General features: G+C 34.0%; 1 protein-coding gene across 1 annotated transcript; it reads left to right on the top strand.

The window, feature by feature from the left end:
* The first annotated feature begins 2,149 nt into the window (after nt 1-2,149).
* LOC134239235 (large neutral amino acids transporter small subunit 2-like) lies at nt 2,150-19,297 on the top strand. The gene is made up of 11 exons (XM_062721395.1): nt 2,150-2,819; nt 6,288-6,413; nt 8,914-9,013; nt 11,784-11,828; nt 13,957-14,080; nt 14,445-14,548; nt 14,782-14,878; nt 15,967-16,116; nt 17,038-17,122; nt 18,428-18,520; nt 19,107-19,297. The coding sequence occupies exons 1-11, from the start codon at nt 2,318-2,320 to the stop codon at nt 19,175-19,177; spliced, it is 1,497 nt and encodes a 498-aa protein (XP_062577379.1). The 5' UTR covers nt 2,150-2,317; the 3' UTR covers nt 19,178-19,297.
* Nucleotides 19,298-22,011: the final 2,714 nt, after the last annotated feature.

Below are 22,011 nucleotides of genomic sequence, written 5' to 3'. Positions count from 1 at the left end.
GATTAAGTTTGACATTGAGAAGTGCATCACCACATGATGTATCATCATGAAAATGTAGGATTTGTTACATATTCACAGTACAGTCTCACACTGGATAAAAAGTATAGAAAACCATAGATTGATAAAAAAAACAACAACAATTAAATAAAAATAATAAATATAAGATAAATAAAAAAAAAATCTTGTAATGGCAGTACTCTGATATATAACTAGTGCATCTTGAATACAAAGGGCACCAGGGGATGATACCTCTACACAGCCAGACTGGCAAACCTGTACCCTAAGTTTTGAAGACGGTCATTCAAAAAAAAAATCATTTAAGTATTAACAGAAATAATAATTTCAATTAATAAGTACTTAGCATATAATTATAAACTTGATGCAAAGTAATCTCTTGGAGTTAGTTCAATAGATATTTAACATTCTAATCTGAATATATGCATACCCACATACACAAACACACACTTACTGTTACACATATCCATGCATACAAAAATAATAATTTACATACAAATATATGTATTTATATAAACTAATGGTACTATCATGTATAAATGTAAATCTGTGATCTTGAAGGTAGCATACATGTAAAGAAAAGGTAACTTGGACACAGAGGGTACCAGGGGACGATGCCTCTGCACAGTCGATTATACTGGCAAGCCCGTACTCAAAGTATTCAAGACACCCCTTCTGACTGATTCTGTACAAATTTACAAAAAAAAAAAAAAAAAAAAAAACAAGATGTGTTTGTGAAACACATACACAAACACACACAAGGTCATTGACATTGGTGTTGTTTGTAAGAACTTAATTAGTGGGGTATGCATACTAAATATGAAGTCCCTATCTCCTACGGTTCAAAAGTTATGGCAAAAAGTGGAAAAAGCTATTTCTAGCATATAGGTCACAGTCAAGGTCACATGGTCATTGACCTTGGTGTTGTTTGAAAGAACTTTATTAGTGGAGTATGGATACTAAATATGAAGTCCCTATCTCCTATGGTTCAAAAGTTATGGCAAAAAGTGCTATTTTTAGCATATACCGTAGGTCACAGTCAAGGTCACAAGGTCATTGACCTTGATGTCATTTGAGGGAACTTTATTAGTGGAGTATGCATACCAAATATGAAGTTTCTATCTCTTATGTTTCAAAAGTTATGACAAACAGTTGAAAAAGCTATTTTTAGCATATAGGTCACAGTCAAGGTCACAAGGTCATTGACCTTGATGTCATTTGAAAGTCCTTTATTAGAGAAGTATGCATACTAAATATGAAGTCCCTATCTCCTATGGTTCAAAAGTTATGGCAGAAAGTGGAAAAAGCTATTTTTAGCATATAGGTCACAGTCAAGGTCAAAGGTCATTTACCTTGATGTCATTTGAAAGAACTTTATTAGTGGAGTATGCATACCAAATATGAAGTCTTTATCTCTTATGGTTCAAAAGTTATGACAAACAGTTGAAAAGCTATGTTTAGCATATAGGTCACAGTCAAGGTCTCAAGGTCATTGACCTTGATGTCATTTGAAAGAACTTTATTAGAGGAGTATGCATACTAAATACGAAGTCTCTATCTCTTACGGTTCAAAAGATATGACAAACAGTTGAAAAAGCTATTTTTAGCATATAGGTCACAGTCAAGGTCACAAGGTCATTGACCTTGATGTCATTTGAAAGAACTTTATTAGAGGAGTATGAAATATGAAGTCTCTACCTTTTACGGTTCAAAAGTTTTGGCGAAGGTTAAAGTTGACAACAGACAGACAGACAAACAGACAAACAGATAAACAGACAAACAGACAGGACAAAAACAATATGCTCCCCGAAAAAATTCGGGCGCATAAAAAACTTTCATAGGTTTACTAATACTTTTCATACTTCAGCTATGTATGATGACATGCTACCAAATAAATGAGGATGATGTCAACTGACACCTATTTCATATAGGGTGGAAGAAATGGAGAGTTGTCTATTTGAACTGTTCCTCGTCCCATATTATGATTTATCTGAGGATATCTGACTATATACTTGGTTGCAGAATATATAATTATAAAAGTTCACTGACAGTTAACATGGAATGGTATGCGCACGACGTTAACCGGAGCAATCTAGTGTAACCGGTTAAAAAAGTTCGGGCTCGGAGTACATGCTTTAATCTACACAACGTGTTGGTGTGTTTGGAGGGAGACGGCGGTGGGCATTGTTTGAGAGAAACGTGTGGACACGAAACTTCCCGTGGATTTTCCCTCTCGATCATTTATGTGGTTTTAAGGGTTGTTATACATTAATATAAACTGATTTACATTAATTGACTGAACATGGCCGAATTAAAGGATTATAAAAAAGTGAATGAATCTGAGCCAGTGGATCACGCATCAGACCAGTCGTCAGATGCGAAGGAGGACGAAACAGTATACTTAAAACCGAAGATCTCGCTACTTAACGGAGTCACTGTAATTGTGGGCAGTATCGTGGGGTCAGGTATCTTCGTCAGCCCCAGGGGTGTCTTGGCGGGTTGCGGGAGTGTTGGACTCTCCCTGATAGTATGGTTACTATGCGGGTTATATTCTATGATCGGGGCATATTGTTATGCGGAACTCGGTACTATGATAACAAAATCAGGAGCTGATTATGCCTACTTGTATGAAGCTTTTGGTCCATTTGTTGCGTTTCTTCGTCTGTGGATAGAATGTATGATTGTCAGACCATGCTCCCAGGCCATTGTTGCCCTCACGTTTGCCTATTATGTGATAGAGCCCCTGTTTCCGACCTGTGACCAGCCTGATATAGCAGTAAGACTTCTGGCTGCTGTCTGTATTCGTAAGTAAACTCTTTCCTTAACCTTTATTTCCCCATATGCAACGTGTGCATGTACGTAAGCGGACATTACGAGAATGACCTTGACATTGTGATGATGCAATGTTTACTATAATTATGTTTCGTGAATTTATGACAGAAGTGAGAATAATATGATCACTCTCATGTTCTACAGTCTTCGTTACTTAACAAGGAAGATAAAAGTATTGAATTCCAAATTTAAATCCCATAGAGACACTTCTTCTAGTAATCGGTCAGCCATGTAACACACATGAGTTCGTGTATTGACTCAACAGAGAAAGATTGCATCATCATGTTGTATTTAATCAATCCACATTCCACAGAGTTCATTTGTCATTTTAATTTTTCTTTAGTTTTTTTAATTTTTACCACACAATATTACATGACTAGCATTATTATTATTATAATATTTTATATTACTATAAATGTTTTTAATTCAGTAGCACACTTTAGGCCGGAATTAAAAATATCTTTGTTTCCCCTAACCCGACCCTGAATTCTCAAGGCGGGTCGGTAGGTAGGTTAACAATTTTATTTTATGACAGCAGCTTTGAAAATACGTTCTAAAATTTAATAGAAAAAAACTTTTTAATAGTAAGAGAAGTACAAAAGAAAGCGATTTGTCAACAAAATGTTAGGTATCAAACATATGCTGTTAAACATGTTAAAGGAAAATTCATGATTAATTAATTTACAGCTGTTATTTAGTTGAACTTGTGAGATATCTCACGCCAGAGTACATTTATATAGATCGAATAGATAAAGACAGGATTCTCAAATATGCAAAGACCGGACATCCGAGTATATTTTTTCAAACCTTCAATCAGCCCCCAGTGCTTATAGACAATCAATGTACTTTTTGAGGGCCATCAGATTTGCAGTGTTTCTAGAGCATTTTGCTTTAGAGTTAAGAAGTAAGTGTGTAATTTTAAGTCGCATGTCCAAATACCAATAAGGAACGTTGAAAACAGTCTTTCAAATGGGACCATAAAAACTTATGTCCAGTCTCGCAAAAGATGCTGGCTCAAAAAAGATCCCTTACTGCTTATTGGCAAAAAAGTGCTGAGTACTTTTAAATTTGGAGCAATGGGGAAATGTTCAAATGTCGTCCAAACAAATCTCGAAGGGGTTAAAAGCAAAGAAACAACCAATCTTCGAGGGCGTAATTAAAGAAAAATACACTGGGCGTCTCAGGAAGCTGAATCATGATTTCAAACTATTTGTAAAGAGTAGTTAAACAATATTTAATTGAACCAAACCGAATTTACAAATGATAAAAATGCTACATGTATATACAATGTCATAGTCACGAAGTTTAACCCATAATAAATTAAGGCATTAAAGAAAGAAAATCTGAATTATATTTATCAGGATGAATATGCAGACATATTTACAACAACTCCTATGGTTCCGTAATGGCATATAGTAAACATAGGAACATAGATGAACTGGTTATTAGATCAAAACTCAAATTAAATAAAATGCAGTGAAATTGAATGATGTGTTCACTAGGTGGGCCCCTCATCTGCTCATTAGGCGGGCCTTACATGTACCATGTATTATGTACCTTAAATTCAACACAGGTTTGTTTGATGTTTACCGTCCCTTTCGAAAATTTATTCACTCACATGGAGACGCCAAGATACTCCGAAACACTCTTAATTAGTCGTGGTAAATTTTATCATCAAATTGTTTCAAGAGTGAAGAATTCTAGTTAGCTAAAGGCATAAGATTGAGACGCCGCCGTTGTTTTATTAAGAACTTTTTCTCAGTAATCACATCTTGGTGCCATTTTCTTCAACAAATCACAGTAGAACAATGTCGGCCGTTCTGCTAAAAACTGATTTTGATGAAATTGTATTTTATGAAACTTAGTTAACAATAAAAAAAAATTATTGAATCTTCTTATTTAAAAAATCTTGTCAGTCGGTGCGATTTAATTGGGTCGGTCGCGTTAGGGGAAACAAAGGTATTTTTTATTTTGGCCTTAACGTTTATTTGTATTTCTGTCCTTTAAATCTTGGCAGTGAAAAAAAATATTTGAGCTGCATGAGCTCATTCCTTTGATAGACATATTGTTTATATGATTTTTTAGAGTTCATTTTTTATATGTAAACAAATTTTAATATAGGATTATACTTCTAAAGGTCTAAGTAACTAGTCTGTTTTTGCTTGCCAGTAATTAATTAAAAGCTCCCCAGATCTTTTAATACATGCTACACTGACTGATCTATACATTGCCAGAAATTAGGTTTAATGTTATGTGTAACACTCATGACGATGTCTTATCCAGTTAACAGGTTTAAAGCATTTTTATTCATACATGAAATTTAGCCATAGCTAAAGTATAGAATACATCAATGATAATGTTTATTTTGAATGAATCTCTTTTCCTATTAGAAAGTTGCCACATTGGGTTTGCGATAGAATAAGGATCATAGGTGAAATGTTTCATTCAATTGATTCCGAAGTTATTGTTATCTATCTCCTTTTAAAATTGATGAGGGATGTATGTACATCAGTAATAAGATTATGGATATTTGCTTGCTGAATAACATTCCTTGCTTAGTAACAAAGCCATGGGATCAGATCCATTTCTTTCTGTGAGGGTTAAGTATGGGTCAGCTTGACAACTCTCTTTACTCTTTGTGACCTTAATGAGGACACACAGATGACTTCTGGTCAGTGACCAATCATACCTGTGGGGCTACCTGACTCAGGTGATGTCCTAGGCCTGGTAGAATGATGGGGGAACTGACAAATGGTCAGTTATAGGGACTGGGTCAGAGAGTGTAAAGAGGGGGACCTTGAAAAAATTATACAATATGGTAAAAGAAGAAATTAGGGTCAAGATGTTATTTATGTATCCTTCTCATGGTATGTGATAACAAGGTTTTAAATGAGCTTTATTTCGAGGTTGAAGGTCAGATAATAAAATTTTGTTTCTTTTAATGTATTACACTTCTTGTTTTAAATCAAATTTCCTCCCCTAAAAACTCTTAAGATCAAGTTAATTAAGTTAATTTTTTGAGATATCCTGATTGAAGTAGAGGCCGCTATTGATGTACAATACATTTAGCTTCTTTCTATACAAACACATCAACACCACATCTGTTTCAGTAAATGTAACAAAGGTAGTTCACAGGAGATTTATTTGTAGGGATACCAGACAGTGGTTTTCTCGTTAGGAACCTGCCACACCAGGATGTAATAATTAACTTCCATCCTGTTGTTTCTTTTCCTTAACCAATGAAAATTGAATAAAAAGGAAAAGAATGTTCAAGGACTTTTCTTGTTGTAATATGGGTTCAACAATGATGTGCTGCATGTTTTATGTAATTTTAAAAAAGAAAATAAAAAATTGACTTAATGAGTATTAACTTGACTGAAATGCCTAGTTTCCTTACCAATGTAAATATATTTTACCAAGGTTTTTTTTTTCTTTTTCAGTATTATTGACAGCTGTAAACTGTGCCAGTGTGAAATGGGCGACTCGGGTCCAAGATGTGTTCACCTACGCCAAAATGTTGGCCCTGGCCCTCATCATCATTACAGGATTTGTCCAGTTAGGGCGAGGTAAGAACTCTGTCACAGGGCAATAAATACTCTCATATAGGGCAAGGTAGGAACTCTGTCATAGGGCAATAAATACTCTCATATAGGGCAATAAGATCTCTCTTGTAGGGCAATAAATACTCTCATATAGGGCAATAGAACTCTCTTGTAGGGCAATGAATACTCTCATGTAGGGCAATATGAACTCTCTTGTAAGGCAATAAGATCTCTCCCAGGGTAATAGCATCATCAAAGGCTTTGTCCACTTGGGTAAGGTAGAAATCTGTCACAGGACAATAAATTCTCTGATATCTTGATAGGGCAATAGGAACTCTCTCAGGGCAATATCTTCATTACAGGTTTGTAAGGTGGGGTGAGGTAGGAACTTGCTCACAGGGCAATAAATACACATCGGACAATAAATATAAATTTCATAGGGAAATGGGAACTTTCTTATAAGGGCAATAATCATTCATAAGGCATAGGGCAGTATTTAAGAACTGTCACACTGGGCATAAAAAACTCTCTCATAAAACTTAAACATATTTTCACATAAACATTAACAACAAGAAAAAGACACTCTTTCTCTTTGGATAAATCATGCTAGCTGTACTAGTTATCACTCATTTTTGTTAGATTTACATGAATATATATTCATTAAATACAAAAATCTCTTAAAGGAAAATGCATGTCTACAGGTAGCTACAATAATGTAGCCCTATCATTTTTTCCCTGTTAGAAAACATCAGATTATAATAAGAATGGGAGAGGGCAACATTATGGCAGCTAGTATAAAGGGTTTTTAATTTTACACAGAGCCCTCTTAGTCAGTAATCCCCATGTGGTCATTATACATTAACACACTGTCTGACCTTCTCAGGGATTATACACATTGTCATTATACAGAATCTATCCACTGACACTAGGACTTGTTTGATAAGTAAGCATGGTGAGGGTATCATATTTAAAATATAATGACTAATACACATGGTATGATTATAGTGCCATATGTACTGGAATGTGTTTACTGTAAATGCATATGTATACTTAATTACTTAGAGAGATCCTCCACAAATATTAGAATTTATATAATATATGATAAAGGATGCTGTATGTCAGCTGTGAGAAGAGAATGGTTTCAGACTTGTATGTTCTACGTTAGATCCATTGTCTGATAGTTCAGACATAACACAGACAGAACACAGAATGTGACGGAATCAAGTCTCCCCCTCTCCAGTCCAAAATCTTCATGTTTATTAAGTAGGCTCACTGCAATTTAGAGTAGGAATTATTCATAAAAGAAAAGCTATAAAAGGTGACACTGTATGCATTCATTGCATGTTGTATATTTTATATTTCTGACAGTTTGTTGAAGGGAAGTGAACCTGGTAAACTTTAAGACAGCGATATTTATAATTAACAGGATTTCCAGTGAAAGTAGATTTTAAGTTAACAATATAAAAACCCACAGGAACTTGTTCTAGGTTCAGTTTTCTGTAAAGTACAGCCCATGTCCTGCTTTTTGTATCCATCTCTCAAATATTTAGCAGATGCATGACTCTTCTCATGGTGAAATGAACAAGTCTGTTACAAAGATAGACATGCGTCAACACATTTAATGTTGTTAAAGGGAGTAAGATTTATATAGCTGTCATGTACAGAGACTTTTTAGCTCTATTAATCTCTCATTTTACAAGTTTTAACATGGCTAGCAAACATACACTAGTCATGTTCTAGTACATATCACGGCAAAAAACAAAAACTGTACCAACTGCCCATAGATGATGCAATGGCAACATGTCCTTTTAAATGATAGCAAGAATTTTTGACAAATCAAACAATATTTATGAAAAGTCTATTTATATTTCTCAGTTAACGATGTGACCCACTTGTTCTTTTATCACTGTGAACTGTATTAAACTATTTGTCAAGAAGATCAGAAAAAAAATTGAAAGGAAATATCAAAGCTGCCTTTTAAACTTTGTTGTAAGATTAAACACACAATAAACTGAGGCATTAATTTAGACAGATAACTTGTTAGAAAGTTGGGAGTTAAACTGCTTTGTCAGATTGAATCACAAACTACATCGCACAAACTTAACCTATACATGACTATTGCTGAAGGTGTATATATACATTGACAACTTCATTATAAAACAGCTGTAAGTTTATTGATCGTCCTTAACATGGTAGAACAGTAGAAATCTGATTTTATATTCTCTTTTCTCCTGTCTCTGATTCTGATTTACCTGACAATGAATGAGGGGGGATGAGAAATTCAGTATTAATATATGAACTATGAATAGACCCTCCTTTTATCAAGACTTTGTAGACAAAATCGGTAGCAAACATACATCATGATCAGTGGAGAATCTGTTAACTGCTATATTTCAAATTTTGTACCATTCACAAATATCCCAACATCTTCAATGCATTTCAAATTTAATCACACAATAGTTATTATTCTTTAAATATTTCATAAACTAACATTGTCTTTATCTTGTTTTTTTTACTGATTTAGGTGAATATGAATACTTTGTGGACCCTTTTGTAAACACCGAGACTAACATTGGAAAAATCAGTGTAGCCTTTTACCAGGGACTGTTTGCTTATAACGGATGGTGAGTCTGTTCTTACTTATTGATATAATATATACACAAATATGTTATGGAATAATATGTTAAAGTAAAAATGATATCTGTAATAGGACATTCAACACAGCTTAATTAATTAAGGTTCTCCTTAAATTAAGTAAAGGTGTACCTAATAGTTCTTTGCCAGGATCTTTAAAATTTTAATTCATTATTTAATGTCGCAACAAAAACTGATTACAAGCCAGACATTGTGGTAATGAAACATATTCAAAAGCCAGGAAATACGACCTAGAAGAGGATCTTTCTGCAAAGTAATAATGATGATTATAAATACAAGGCCAGAAATGCCATGATATACCACCTCCCTTTAGAAGTTGTGTAGACTACTTATGTGTTATGTTGATCAGATTAAGCTGGTACATGTACATATTGTGTATATTTAGCAAAATAAGCATATAAAAAGACCCAGTGAAGTAGAATTTTGTCCTTGCTGGTCAGGGAATGATTGGTCACTGACTGGGATGATGAATGGGTCACCACTGGAGGTTCCCCAGCCTTGACCTGAGGACATTAGATTGATTTCTACATCAAGCAGTGGGGATCTGTTATCCTCTTGACGAATGCACTTTTAGGAGTCAAGAGCTACATAGGGAACACTTTATAGAACTGCGCTGTAGATCTGCTTCATATAGGAGACCTTATAGAACTGCACTGTAGACTGCTATATAGGGAACACTTATAGAACTGCGCTGTAGATCTGCTTCATATAGGAGACCTTATAGAACTGCACTGTAGACTCTCTGTCAAGGCTGCACTGTGAACTCTTCCTGTTGTTATCCTAGCCTTAGCTGACCTTACAGAGGCATTATCAAGGGAATTGTTCTACTTTTGATGTGCGAACCATTACTAATCTCTCTCTCTCAAGTTGTTCTTGTTCTTGGATAAAAATTAATATCAACATAAAATCAATCATAAAATCAGTCAAAGTCTTATTCTGAAGTCTTGTCTTATAAAGTGATCGAGGGTTTGCTAAAGGGATAGCATTTTCCTAATTTATCTCAAGGGAACAACATATTTGATAGAAATCAATTAAATCTCCTAACATGCCTTAGAAGAACTATAGATTCTTGTAATCAATGAATAAATCAGAAGGCTTTTATTGTGGGGATGCAGTAGAGAATTTGCATCAGATTTTGTAGCATGCCCTTGTAGAAATGGGTGTGACATAATGACTTTGTTATTGTACGTCATAATCTCTGTTTATTGTGTATTTGTTGTGAAAAATTGCATCATTTGATAGGATGGTCTATGAAAATTAATTGCATCATATAATCAATATTATCTTTTCAGCTTTGATAATATTCCTATGCAGTATTTTTATTAATAAGCATTAGAAAATCTGGCAATATGCAGAACTGATTTGCATTGTTATTAAACAAGTTGGACATTTTGTCATTGCATAATGTGTCAATGAATCGGTCCCAGTCCTGGTAGTATGGAGTGGTTCCAATATTTACACATTCAAAATAATTCTGAATTAACACAGATTACTATTTTGGCACAGGATCAGACCACTGCATTCTGTTATCTTGATATAACCCTATTTCTTTAGACAGAATATCTATTATCATTACATAAAGTGTGTATTTTTTTAGACAAATATTTGACCCACTTGGCAAACAACTAGATAGACATGATAAATTTCTTAATTGTTGTTGTTAAATTAAGTAAAGGGATTTACCCCTCCCCTCCAAATAATCTTGCTTCTTCCTCGGTTCTTGAGATGCAGATTATCATCTATGTTGTACATTTACATTAAGCTAAACTGTCAACCATTTCATATCTTGGAAGCGACATTGACAAAATATGATATAAAGAGAATGCAGTGCCATAATGAAAACATTCCAAATTCAGTTTTAATTGTTGACAATCCAGAGAGGACTGGGATGAATATAAAACTGTACAGATGTTTCCAGTCATTTCACCTTCACTGATGTCCCTGATGGCAGGTGTTCACCGGAGTTGTTGATAGGTTATGACAAAATTTCTGACATCACATGCTGATCCTGATCATACTGTTCCCACCTGGTGTCTGTTTGCTATTTGCCCCCCCCCCCCCAACCAAGTTTCACTGAAAATGGAGGATATCATATTCATACATTCTATCTGTCTGTAATACTTTCTTGACAAAAATTCAAAGATCAAGGTCAAAATCCTCATAGCTTCTGTCAATGCATAACACTTTTAATTTAGATCTAGAGGGTTGTTTCAAAAAGCATAACTCTCTATAGGAAGACCTTTCATGATTTTGCGGTCAAAGATTAAAGTTAAAAATATCCAACCTGAAAAGAGCCTTAAAAAGAACATTCTTCAAAAAATTATAAGGTCAATGTAAAATTTCATACATTCTGTACATGTGCAACACTTTAGTTTCTGGTTGATATCTTCTAGTCTTTGAAATTTTCACTCCCTATGGTCTGAAGAAAACTTTTATTGCTGTTGAGGTCAAAATGCCAATGATCAAGATAAGGAATTCCTACATGCAAAAAATTGTTTCCAGATGGTATCTTTAATTCTCTTAAAGCCTTTTCAATGAAAGTGTGCATTGTAACTTACAGTGAATGAAAGAGATCCCATTGATTTAAGGTCAAAGGGTCAAGGTCAGAATTTTTCTCCATCTGCATATTTTTTCAATTCCTTTACTCTCATTTTTCCTTTAAGGAGGGACAGAAATTTTCTGATTTACTTATCAGAATTGATTATTAAAGATTTTATTTTGTTCTTTGTTTTTTTACAGGAACTATTTGAACTATGTAATAGAGGAACTCAAAGATCCTTACAAGTAAGTAGTGCTATCTGTACACATTACATATCACGTATTGAAATGTCGTATACAAAAATCAGAAGAATTTTCGGCAAAATAAAGAAACTCTCTTCCCAAGCCATAGATCAGGTGAGGAACCTGCGATTGGGAAAGATAGTGATCTAAACTTACTTTGAGTTCATTGGGAAAATGTGGTCCAAATTTGAATTTGGTTATCATGGTTATAAATATAAAGGATCTCCCATGATTTGTGGTTGGAATTTGAATTTTCTTTTCCTTGAAATACTTGCTAAGGTTAGATAGTTATCCTAATGGTAAGGTGTTTTACAGTGTGAGATATTCGTTCTTGTAATCCACTCCAAGGTTAGAAGTAATATCAGGGCTCTCACACCATTTTTTGGGACTGGGGCTGGGGCTGTTCAAATTGGGAAAATGATCGTCATTTTGGGAAAAGTTAGATAACCAAAATTCATTTTAAAATATACTCATATTTTGCTTTTCTAGCATTTTGTCATCAATTAAACTCTGGTTTTGAATAAACAGTTAAACAGAACAAACATGGGTATGTAGGCTATTTATGAAAGTACATTAGCTTTGTCATTACTATCTTTGAGTGTTGATATTGCGGTTATATGTCTTTCTGAGTGACAGTCGCTAGTCACATAATCCCGAATTTCCTTGATCACATGGACAACTTTGCTTACCAATACAACGCGAGACTGAACATGCTGAAACGTGGGTATGTTTCTAGGTGCAGCTTACTAATTTTTAAATGAAATGTCTATTTTTGAAACCAAAATGATGTTTTTTGTCGAAACTACATGACAAGATACTCTGCACTCATAGTTAGTACACATTTTTGTAAAAACAATTACCTGGTTCCCCAAACCAGTTTACGAATGCATTTGGCACGAACTAAAAAAATAGTAATACAGTTTCGCTTTCATTTGCAAGTGTGTTTTGTTTGGGTTTTTTTTGCGATTAAGTTTCATGGACTTTTATTTTTTAATTAATATTTTGCTATGGAAATTGGGAAATTTACACCTTTCTTTTGGGAAAAAAAGGTACCATTTTTGCATTGGGAACGGGGCCGAATATCGGCCCCAAATTTAGAGAATCGAGAGCCCTGAATATAAAGTTCAGAATAGCCCAGATATAAGAAGACAAAGTTTACTTATAGAAAGAAGAGTGCTTTTAGTTTGGAAGAACTAAGAAAAAAAACTTATAATCAGAATTGAGAGTGCTGTATACATGTAGGATGTTTGGGAGTGCAGTAGACTGCGTTGAGTTGGAGACGTATCAAATTAGAAAGCACTTAGAGATCAAATCAGCTGATATTTAATACAAGAGCTGTAGGACATTGACCCCCCCAAATATATCACTTCCCTTGAAGCATGTAATGCTTACTTCTCTGTATTAGTGTGTTTATTTTGTACAAAAGGCTAAATGTTATCATACATTTCATGACAACAAAGCAGCCCAAAAATATGGAGTGTACAATTTGCATTTGCAATGAGTTAAAGCAATACCTGTAGGGTTGTCAGGGTTACTACACTGTGTCAGTGTTATTTTTAAATTAAGAATTGGAATCTCTCTAGGCGCTCACGGTGGGATGTTTTGTCTGGGGGAAGGGTCAAAAGTGTACAGATGCTGAATAAATGATTTGTGGTGAATACTTCGGTTTCATCAGTGTTACAGTAAAACTCATTTATGGTGAACTTGGCTAAGGTGAACAACTTTTTAATTCAGATTATTTTCCAGTGAAAATACAGGGAATTATTCTTACCAATTTTATTTTCACTATTATTTCTAGTGTGAAAATTTCAAATTACATGTATTAAGATTCACAGAGAAAATGTTTCTGTTGGAGCAGAATTATTTGCAAGCATGGACTGGCAATGATAACATGAGGCAAAAAATACATCATATATATGGAACATATTTGGCACTTTTAAGGATATAATAATGAATATAGCAAGGCAGTTGTACAAACTTGATGATGTTCATTTTGATTATTTTACATGTAGTATGCTACAATTATTTTTAGAATTTTTTTCAATTATCATCTTTTCAAGAAGGTATTTTTGTGAATATAGTTTTAAAGAGGTCATCATTGTTTATTTGTTTTCGCTTTTTCTCATTACAGAAACTTGCCCAAGGCCATCTGGTGCTCTATCATCATGGTAACCATTGTGTATGTTTTAGCCAATATTGCCTACTTCACAACAGTTACTCCCCCTGAAATCCTAGGTGGCGCTGCAGTAGCAGTGGTAAGCCATTTGAAAATAATTGTATGAAGAAATATCTAATAAAAGAACAAAGTCTATTTTAAAATGTATTTAATGTGATTTGGTACATAATTGCTTGTAGCATGTCACTTACATTTATTTTTTACTACATTAAACATTACTTTAACATAATTCTGAGATAACTCGTTATTTTATTGTCAGGGTAGCGTGTTGTGTTTATATACATAACTTTTCATTACCGGGTTCTGCCATATGTTAATTTGTAGTTCATTGAGGATCTGGGTAATGTAAACAAGATAAGTCATAAAACTACACAACCTGATGTTCCTGTAGTGATGACGTAACAGGAAAAGCTCTCCTAATGATAATTATAACTCCATTGTAGATGTTTTCTGAGAGACTCTATGGAATCATGTGGTGGATCATGCCTGTTTTTGTGTCACTCTCCACTTTCGGAGGTGTGAACGGTATCCTCTTCACGTCGGCCAGGTAAAGCAAAAAAAAAAAAAAAAATAGGTATGACAACTTGTACTTGAATTAAATGACTTTTAATGTGATTTTTTTTATGAGAAGCTAAGATATGGGCTTATGAAAATGGCAGTTCAATATCTTTGAAAAGATTTGTGCTGGTAGAGACCCACTTTCACATGATGCTTGTAATTTCTGAATAAATCCTGTCAATTGAAGACATGCTATAGCTGCCATTGTTTGGTGGTTTACAGGTTGTTTTTCGTCGGAGGACGCGAGGGACACATGCCAAAAGTTCTCAGCTATGTATCGGTCAAACATCTCACCCCCATGCCTGCTGTTCTCTTCATGGTAAGTGATTGATGGTATATCTTAGAGCTGTGAAGCTGGCCAGTATATAATGTCTTCTATGTTTCCTTTGGCATGATGATAAGTGAATTCTTGCTAGCATAAAGAATTTTTCCAACAGATGTATTATATACCTTTAAATGTATTATACAATGTCAGAATTCGATCCACACAAATTATAATTGGTGTAAAGCTTATAACAGCATGTTAGTGCAGGATAAGACATTGATCTTATTTATTGTAGGAAGCCCTGGAATGTAAAAATCTTTTAGAACAGCTCTTGAAGATTTACTAAATTGAAAGAATATTTTGACAGATTTAACCTGCTTTTGAAGGTTAATTTTGTATTATTGATTGAATATGACACTTCATTATACCCCCACTCGGAAGGAGGGGGTATACTGTTTTACCCTTGTGTATCTGTCTGTTTAGCTGTGTGTCTGTCCATAACAGATTTTCGTCGCAGCAAATTTTAGCACATTCTTTGCTTAGGCATGCCATACGGTGGGATTCATCTTTGTTCAAATCTGATGTCAACTTCCTGCTTATCTGTGCGTCTGCTCGTAGCTGAACTTGTGTATATTAACATGATATTATATGTATATTCACATCAGAGCAGAGGTATTACTAGTGAGCAGTGGCTCACATACATCTTGTTTTGTGAATTAAGTAGTGTTAAAGTGCATGAGAATGATGCCTCAGGGTGTATGTAATAAAACCGGGGGTAAATCCCCGCACACCCTTCAAGGAACCTGCATAACGAGACCTGTATAACAAGTTTATTTCTCATGTACCCATAAAAATCCTTCAGAGTCTAATCAACTGTGTCTCAATCTATCAATAAGATAACTATGTACTACAATGCATTGTGACGTCATGTTATTTAGTTTTTATCATAAAGAAAGTATGCATTGGGATTTCACATTTTATTTACCCCCGGCTAAGTCAGATGTACGGAAATTTACACCCAACTTTGTTACCCATCAAAGCTCATGTTACAAGCTACATAGGAAATAAATTATTTTGTCTTGTTTCAAAGAAAATTCTTGTTAGTATATGTCAAATCATTGGAGTATGTCATTTTGTTTCAGGGACTGTTCTCATTAGTATACCTGGTATCTTCAGACATGGAGGCCCTTATTAACTACGTCAGCTTTGTTAACTGGCTGGCCATTGGATTATCGGTTGCCACGCTCCTTTATTTCAGAAAAACGAGGCCCGACGCCAACAGACCTATCAAGGTACAATCATTTCAAGATAGAAACTCATTATTTCAGTTTGCATTTGAATGAATTTTATGTGTAAATGAATGATCAAGTGAACTATTTTATGATATGGCAGTTTGTTTTCATAAATATTTAAGTATGCATACATAGGGGTGAAACGATACACGGTTCGATACGTATCGTAAAAAGTGGTCTCGGTTTGGTTATTTTCGATACGATACATTTTGATAGAAGGAAACAAATTCAACTGTTGTTTTATGCTTCATTTTACTTAATCTAGTCAAATAATTTATGTGCAAAATGAATAAAATAAATCAATTTAATTGATTTGACTGTTAAAAATTATTTTACAAACTTTAAGTCCACAAAAATTTACGTTTTTGAACCAATTATACGGAGGAGCATGTTTAGACCTTATGCCAAACCCGACTGAATGACGATCCTGACTGAAAAAGGAACCAAACCGAAAGTAGAGATTTTGTACCGTGTATCGAACCGTTAAAAAATACCGCGGTGAATCGATACCGCGGTGAACGGTTTCACTCCTATGCATACAATGAATATGGTCTCTGATCTGGTGCAGTGTTATAGTTGGAGCAGTGATGTGTTTCAAATGTGTATTCTTAGTAACAAGACATTGCTTTAGTTAACAACACCTTGGGCCTTTTAATCTTGACCATGGAGTTTGACCCACTTTTGTTTAAAAAAAAAAATTGAAGCTTTAAGTTTGGCCATAACTTTTGAACAGTTTGTGCTAAGTTTCTAACTTAACATTAGTATTTCTTTTGACAAAACCTTCCTTTTTGGCACCAACAATTCTTAAAATTTTTTTTCTTGCCCTTTTCTTGATTAAAAATTTTGCCCATAAATACAGACTTAAGGACCGTAAGTTAAGGTCCTATAAAAAACCTATATATCCCTCTTTTATATTTACAGGTAGCCCTGGTGTGGCCTATTATCTACTGCCTGGTAACGATCATGCTGGTCGTTATACCTTTCACAACCATTCCGACAGAAACAGGTATGCAGCCTTCTTATTTAAACTTTCCATTGCAAAACCTTTTCTCAGCAAGTCAATGTTTTCAGCCAATCAAAGAAAGACTTGTGAGAATAATTGTCAATGCTAGTGTCAATCTTTAACTAAAATTTAATTAATTTATCATTAGTTTAATACATATATTTTAGTAATAATTAGTTTTGTTTTCATTGCTGTAATAATCATATTTTAGGTATAGGATGTGCTATTATTGCTGTGTTTGTATATTTTAGGTATAGGAAATGCTATCATTGCTATGTTTCTATTTGTTAGGTATAGGATATGCTATTATTGCTATGTTATCTATATTTTAGGTATAGGATGTGCTATCATTACAGTAGAACTCGGTTAAAGCGAAGTCGTTGGGACCTGTGAATTTAATTCCCTATATCCGTAATTCGTTATATCCATATAACGAATTTGTATAATCATATATAGCGAATTCGCAATATGCATGTTTTCCTTCAAGTATTACTACCAAATATGTTACGGTAGTAAGTATTACAAAATATACCTTAGATAACTAAGGTTTTGTTATGAATTGAATTTTATATACAAAAGCTAAAAGAAAATAAAATCAGTTCAATCTATCAAATTTTGAGATCTTTGAAAGTTCGTTATAAAAGATGTAAATTTCATTATATTTAACCTTAAAGGGACTCAAAATCAGTTCGCTATATTCGTAAATTCGTTATATCCGAGTTCGTTATAACCGTAAAAATTTACAAAGATTTGTTAAGAATTTTGCCGGGGACCTAGAAAAACTTCGCTATATCCGTGAATTCGTTATATCCATGTTCGCACTAAACGAGTTTTACTGTACTATGTTTCTATATTTTAGGTGTAGGATGTGCTATCATTACTATGTTTCTATATTTTAGGTATAGGATGTGCTATCATTACTATGTTATCTATATTTCAGGTATAGGATGTGCAATCATTGCTATGTTTTTTATATATTTTAGGTATAGGATGTGCTATCTCTGCTATGTTTCTATATTTTAGGTATAGGATGTGCTATCATTACTATGTTATCTATATTTCAGGTATAGGATGTGCTATCATTGCTATGTTTTTTATATATTTTAGGTATAGGATGTGCTATCACTGCTATGTTTCTATATTTTAGGTATAGGATGTGCTATCATTGCTATGTTATCTATATTTTAGGTATAGGATGTGCTATTAATGCTATGTTTCTATATTTTAGCTATAGGATGTGCTATCACTGCTATGTTTCTATATTTTAGGTATAGGATGTGCTATCAGTGCTATGTTTCTATATTTTAGGTATAGGATGTGCTATCATTGCCACTGGTGTTCCTGTGTATGTTTTATTTATCTACTGGACTAACAAACCCAAGGATTTCAACAGATTTATAGGTAAGTACCACAAACTAATTAGGCCATTTTAAACATTGTATACTCTACGTATACAGTATGGCCTATCATTATATACTGATTTTGAATTAAGATAATTTATGAACAAAACCAGATTTTATTGATAGCCTCAGGTAGTAGCTTTATAGTTTAGCAATAATTTTTTTTTCTTCTCAGAATCCTGTGAATTTTTGAAATATCAATATTAGCAGCATGTATTAAAGACAATAGCAACACTTCATTTAATACTCTCTATACAAAATTATTTGAAGCATTAAATAGGATAATGCTTAACTTTATGTGGATGGAAATTTTGCATGTTTGTAGTTATACAAGAGGGATATGGTAGAAAGGATATAATTTGGGTTAATTAATCAGAATGCTTGTAAAACGTCCTATTAAAATTACATCTTTTTTTTCAATTTGTTTATTTTATCATAGTACTTCACTGCCATATATACCAGTGATGTTGGTAAACATGTCAGCGTTTTTCTTACAGGAATTCATTGAGTTTGACAGAGAGTAATTTTGTTATGCGCTGACATTTTTTACAGAGAGTAATAATGTTATACGGTGCTATTTTTTACAGAGAAATTTGAGGTGTTGACACAGAAGTTATTAATAGTGATACCTGAGGAGGAGAAACAGGCTCAGGATTGATCTGTAAATCAAAGCTTGGTTTCTTAGCTTGTTAACCTGTGTTTTGATGTTCAAATGAGCCAAGGCCCAGTGGGCTTTCCTGATCAAAATTTGTCCTTGTTTGTCTATCTGTTCCCATTTTATTCTTATCATCGCTTTAAAAAAAAAATTAAAAAAAAAAAAGAAGAAAAAAGCTATCCATGGGGAGATAATTCAGAAATTTAAAAACAGCAAGTAGGTACTTATAGAAAAAAAACCTTGTCAAAAATAACCTAAATGATAGCTTTCTTATTAAGTGTTGATTTATTTCCTAAAGCCCAATATGGGGTGTCTGGATTTGTCAGAATATAAGGTTAAACAATTCAGTAAAAAAAAAAAAATTATGGCTGCAATAACAAATATTCCATAAAATATAAAATGTTTAATTTACAACATAATACTATAAAGCTTTTTGAATATCAGTAAACAGTTACTGTAGAAGTAGTTTTTTCCGCATGGTATTAATTTACGCTATGTACGCGGTCACAAATTTTCCGCGGAAATTTGTCCAATCAAACTTAATACAAATGTAAAGCATATAAGGAGAGTCTTAAGATACCGCGTAATTTTCTACCAGCGGATTGAACAGAAATAGAGATTACGCGGAATTAAGACCCCGTGGAAAAAAGTACGTCTAAAGTATATAAAACTCTACTAAAATGTGAGAAAGCTATGATCTTTAGACAAACAGCTGGCTAATATTTTAAGAATTATTTAGGTCATGACCTATACAATGTATCAAATTCTGTGCCAATCTGGGGACAGGACTGACCTAACCCCCCCTCCCCCCCCCCCCCCCCCCCCAAATATGACTCAGGTGAGCCTTGAAACCCAGAGGCCTAGGCCTCTTGTTGAGTGTTATTTTCTGCTTGTTTATACTGGTTGAAATATATTAAGTCTGAGTTATGAAGTTGTGCATATTCTGCATATTTAATAATAATTGGCTTTGAAAATTTCTTACCAAATTTGTACATGCACTTGATCATATTGTGGTTATTTGTTCAAGGAAGGTCATAAGGAAAATCAAATGTATGGAAAGTTGTAGTATTGAAATATAATTTGTAAGATTTTGTTGTGTTTACCATTGTTATTAAGTAATAAACATATATAATGGGAGGGTAGGGGCTCCCATAGTTAAAATTCCTTTGAGAATTTAAAAGATAGAGAAGGGGGCTGCAGACAGGAATTTTATAAAAGTAGATTGAAGTTTCATCATAGCAGATCATTTTCATGATTTTAGAGATGGATTTTTTTTTATGATCAAGTGCATGCACATAAAATTAGAAGTAGATTTAAGTCTAAATTTTAACATTAAGCTCAAAATAATACATTTAAAAAGTTTCTCTATATTTTCTTTTATCTTTTATGGCATATTGACAAATTTAATGTCATTTTAAAGCCTTCAGTTACGAATGCTTATCATCAAGATCATATTTCTCAATCATCTCAATCAGAAAGAAATTAATTTACTGCTGATTTACTGGAATAACACTTATTTCAATGATAATTATATAAGACACTGCATCTTGTCCACTGGTGTTTTATTTTGAGGGGATTAGTTTACGGTATGTTAAAGTATTACAACATAAATTTAAAGTTAGTCAAATTTTAAGGCATTTAATCAAAATCTCAAACATAGGTTACCTTTTAGTCATAACTGAGACAATGTTTTAAAGTAGAGTAGAAACAGTTTGGATTGTTCATCTGATAGGTGACCATGGAGTTTGAATTAGTAATTTTTGAACAAGTTACATTTAGGTTGTATGTTCTTTTTTGTTGCTAGATTGCACTTCATGATTATCTGTGTTGCTTGCTTGCATGCTTGACAAAGGGGTATACCTGGTTACATTGTATTTACTTTAGCTTCATGCATAATTTGGTATTGCTTGTGTGTGAAAGCATTTTTGTCATAGACAGCCAGTTATAATCATTGTCCCTTTATTGTATACAGGTGACCAACAGGAAGTAGACAACCCAGATATTTGTGCTAAAATATCATAATGATCCTTTTTAGCTCACCTGAGCCGAAGGCTCAAGTGAGCTTTTCTGATCACATTTTGTCCGTCGTCCGTCCGTCTGTCCGTCCGTCTGTCCGTCTGTCTGTCTGTCCGTCTGTAAACTTTTCACATTTTCGACTTCTTCTCAAGAACCACTGGGCCAATTTTGATCAAACTTGGTACAAAGCATCCTTAGGTGAAGGGGAATTTAAATTGTTAAAATGAAGGGACATATCCCCTCGCAAGGGGAGATAATCAAGAAAAGACAAAAATAGGGTTGGGTCATTAAAAAATCTTCTTCTTAAGAACCACTGGGCCAGTAAAGCTGAAACTTATGTGGAAGCATCCTGGGGTAGTGTAGATTCTAAATTGTTCAAATCATGACCCCCGGGGGAAGGGCGGGGCCACAATGGGGAATCAAAGTTTTATATAGAAATATGTAGAAAAAATCTTTGAAAATCTTCTTCTCAAGAACCACTGGGCCAGAAAAGCTGAAACTTATGTGGAAGCATCCTGGTATAGTGTAGATTCTAAATTGTTCAAATAATGACCCCCGGGGAAGGGCGGGGCCAAAATGGGGAATCAAAGTTTTATATAGAAATATATAGGAAAAATCTTTGAAAATCTTCTTCTCAAGAACCACTGGGCCAGAAAAGCTGAAACTTATGTGGAAGCATCCTGGTATAATGTAGATTCTAAATTGTTCAAATAATGACCTCCGGGGGAAGGGCGGGGCCACAATGGGGAATCAAAGTTTTATATAGAAATATATAGGAAAAATCTTTGAAAATCTTCTCAAGAACCAGTGGGCCAGAAAAA

This window comes from Saccostrea cucullata, unplaced genomic scaffold, assembly GCF_032062105.1.
Source record: "Saccostrea cucullata isolate Sc308-1 unplaced genomic scaffold, CSIRO_AGI_Scuc_v1 ctg3172, whole genome shotgun sequence".
In the NCBI taxonomy this organism is placed as follows: domain Eukaryota; kingdom Metazoa; phylum Mollusca; class Bivalvia; order Ostreida; family Ostreidae; genus Saccostrea; species Saccostrea cuccullata.
This window is presented reverse-complemented; position numbering and strand designations above follow the sequence as displayed.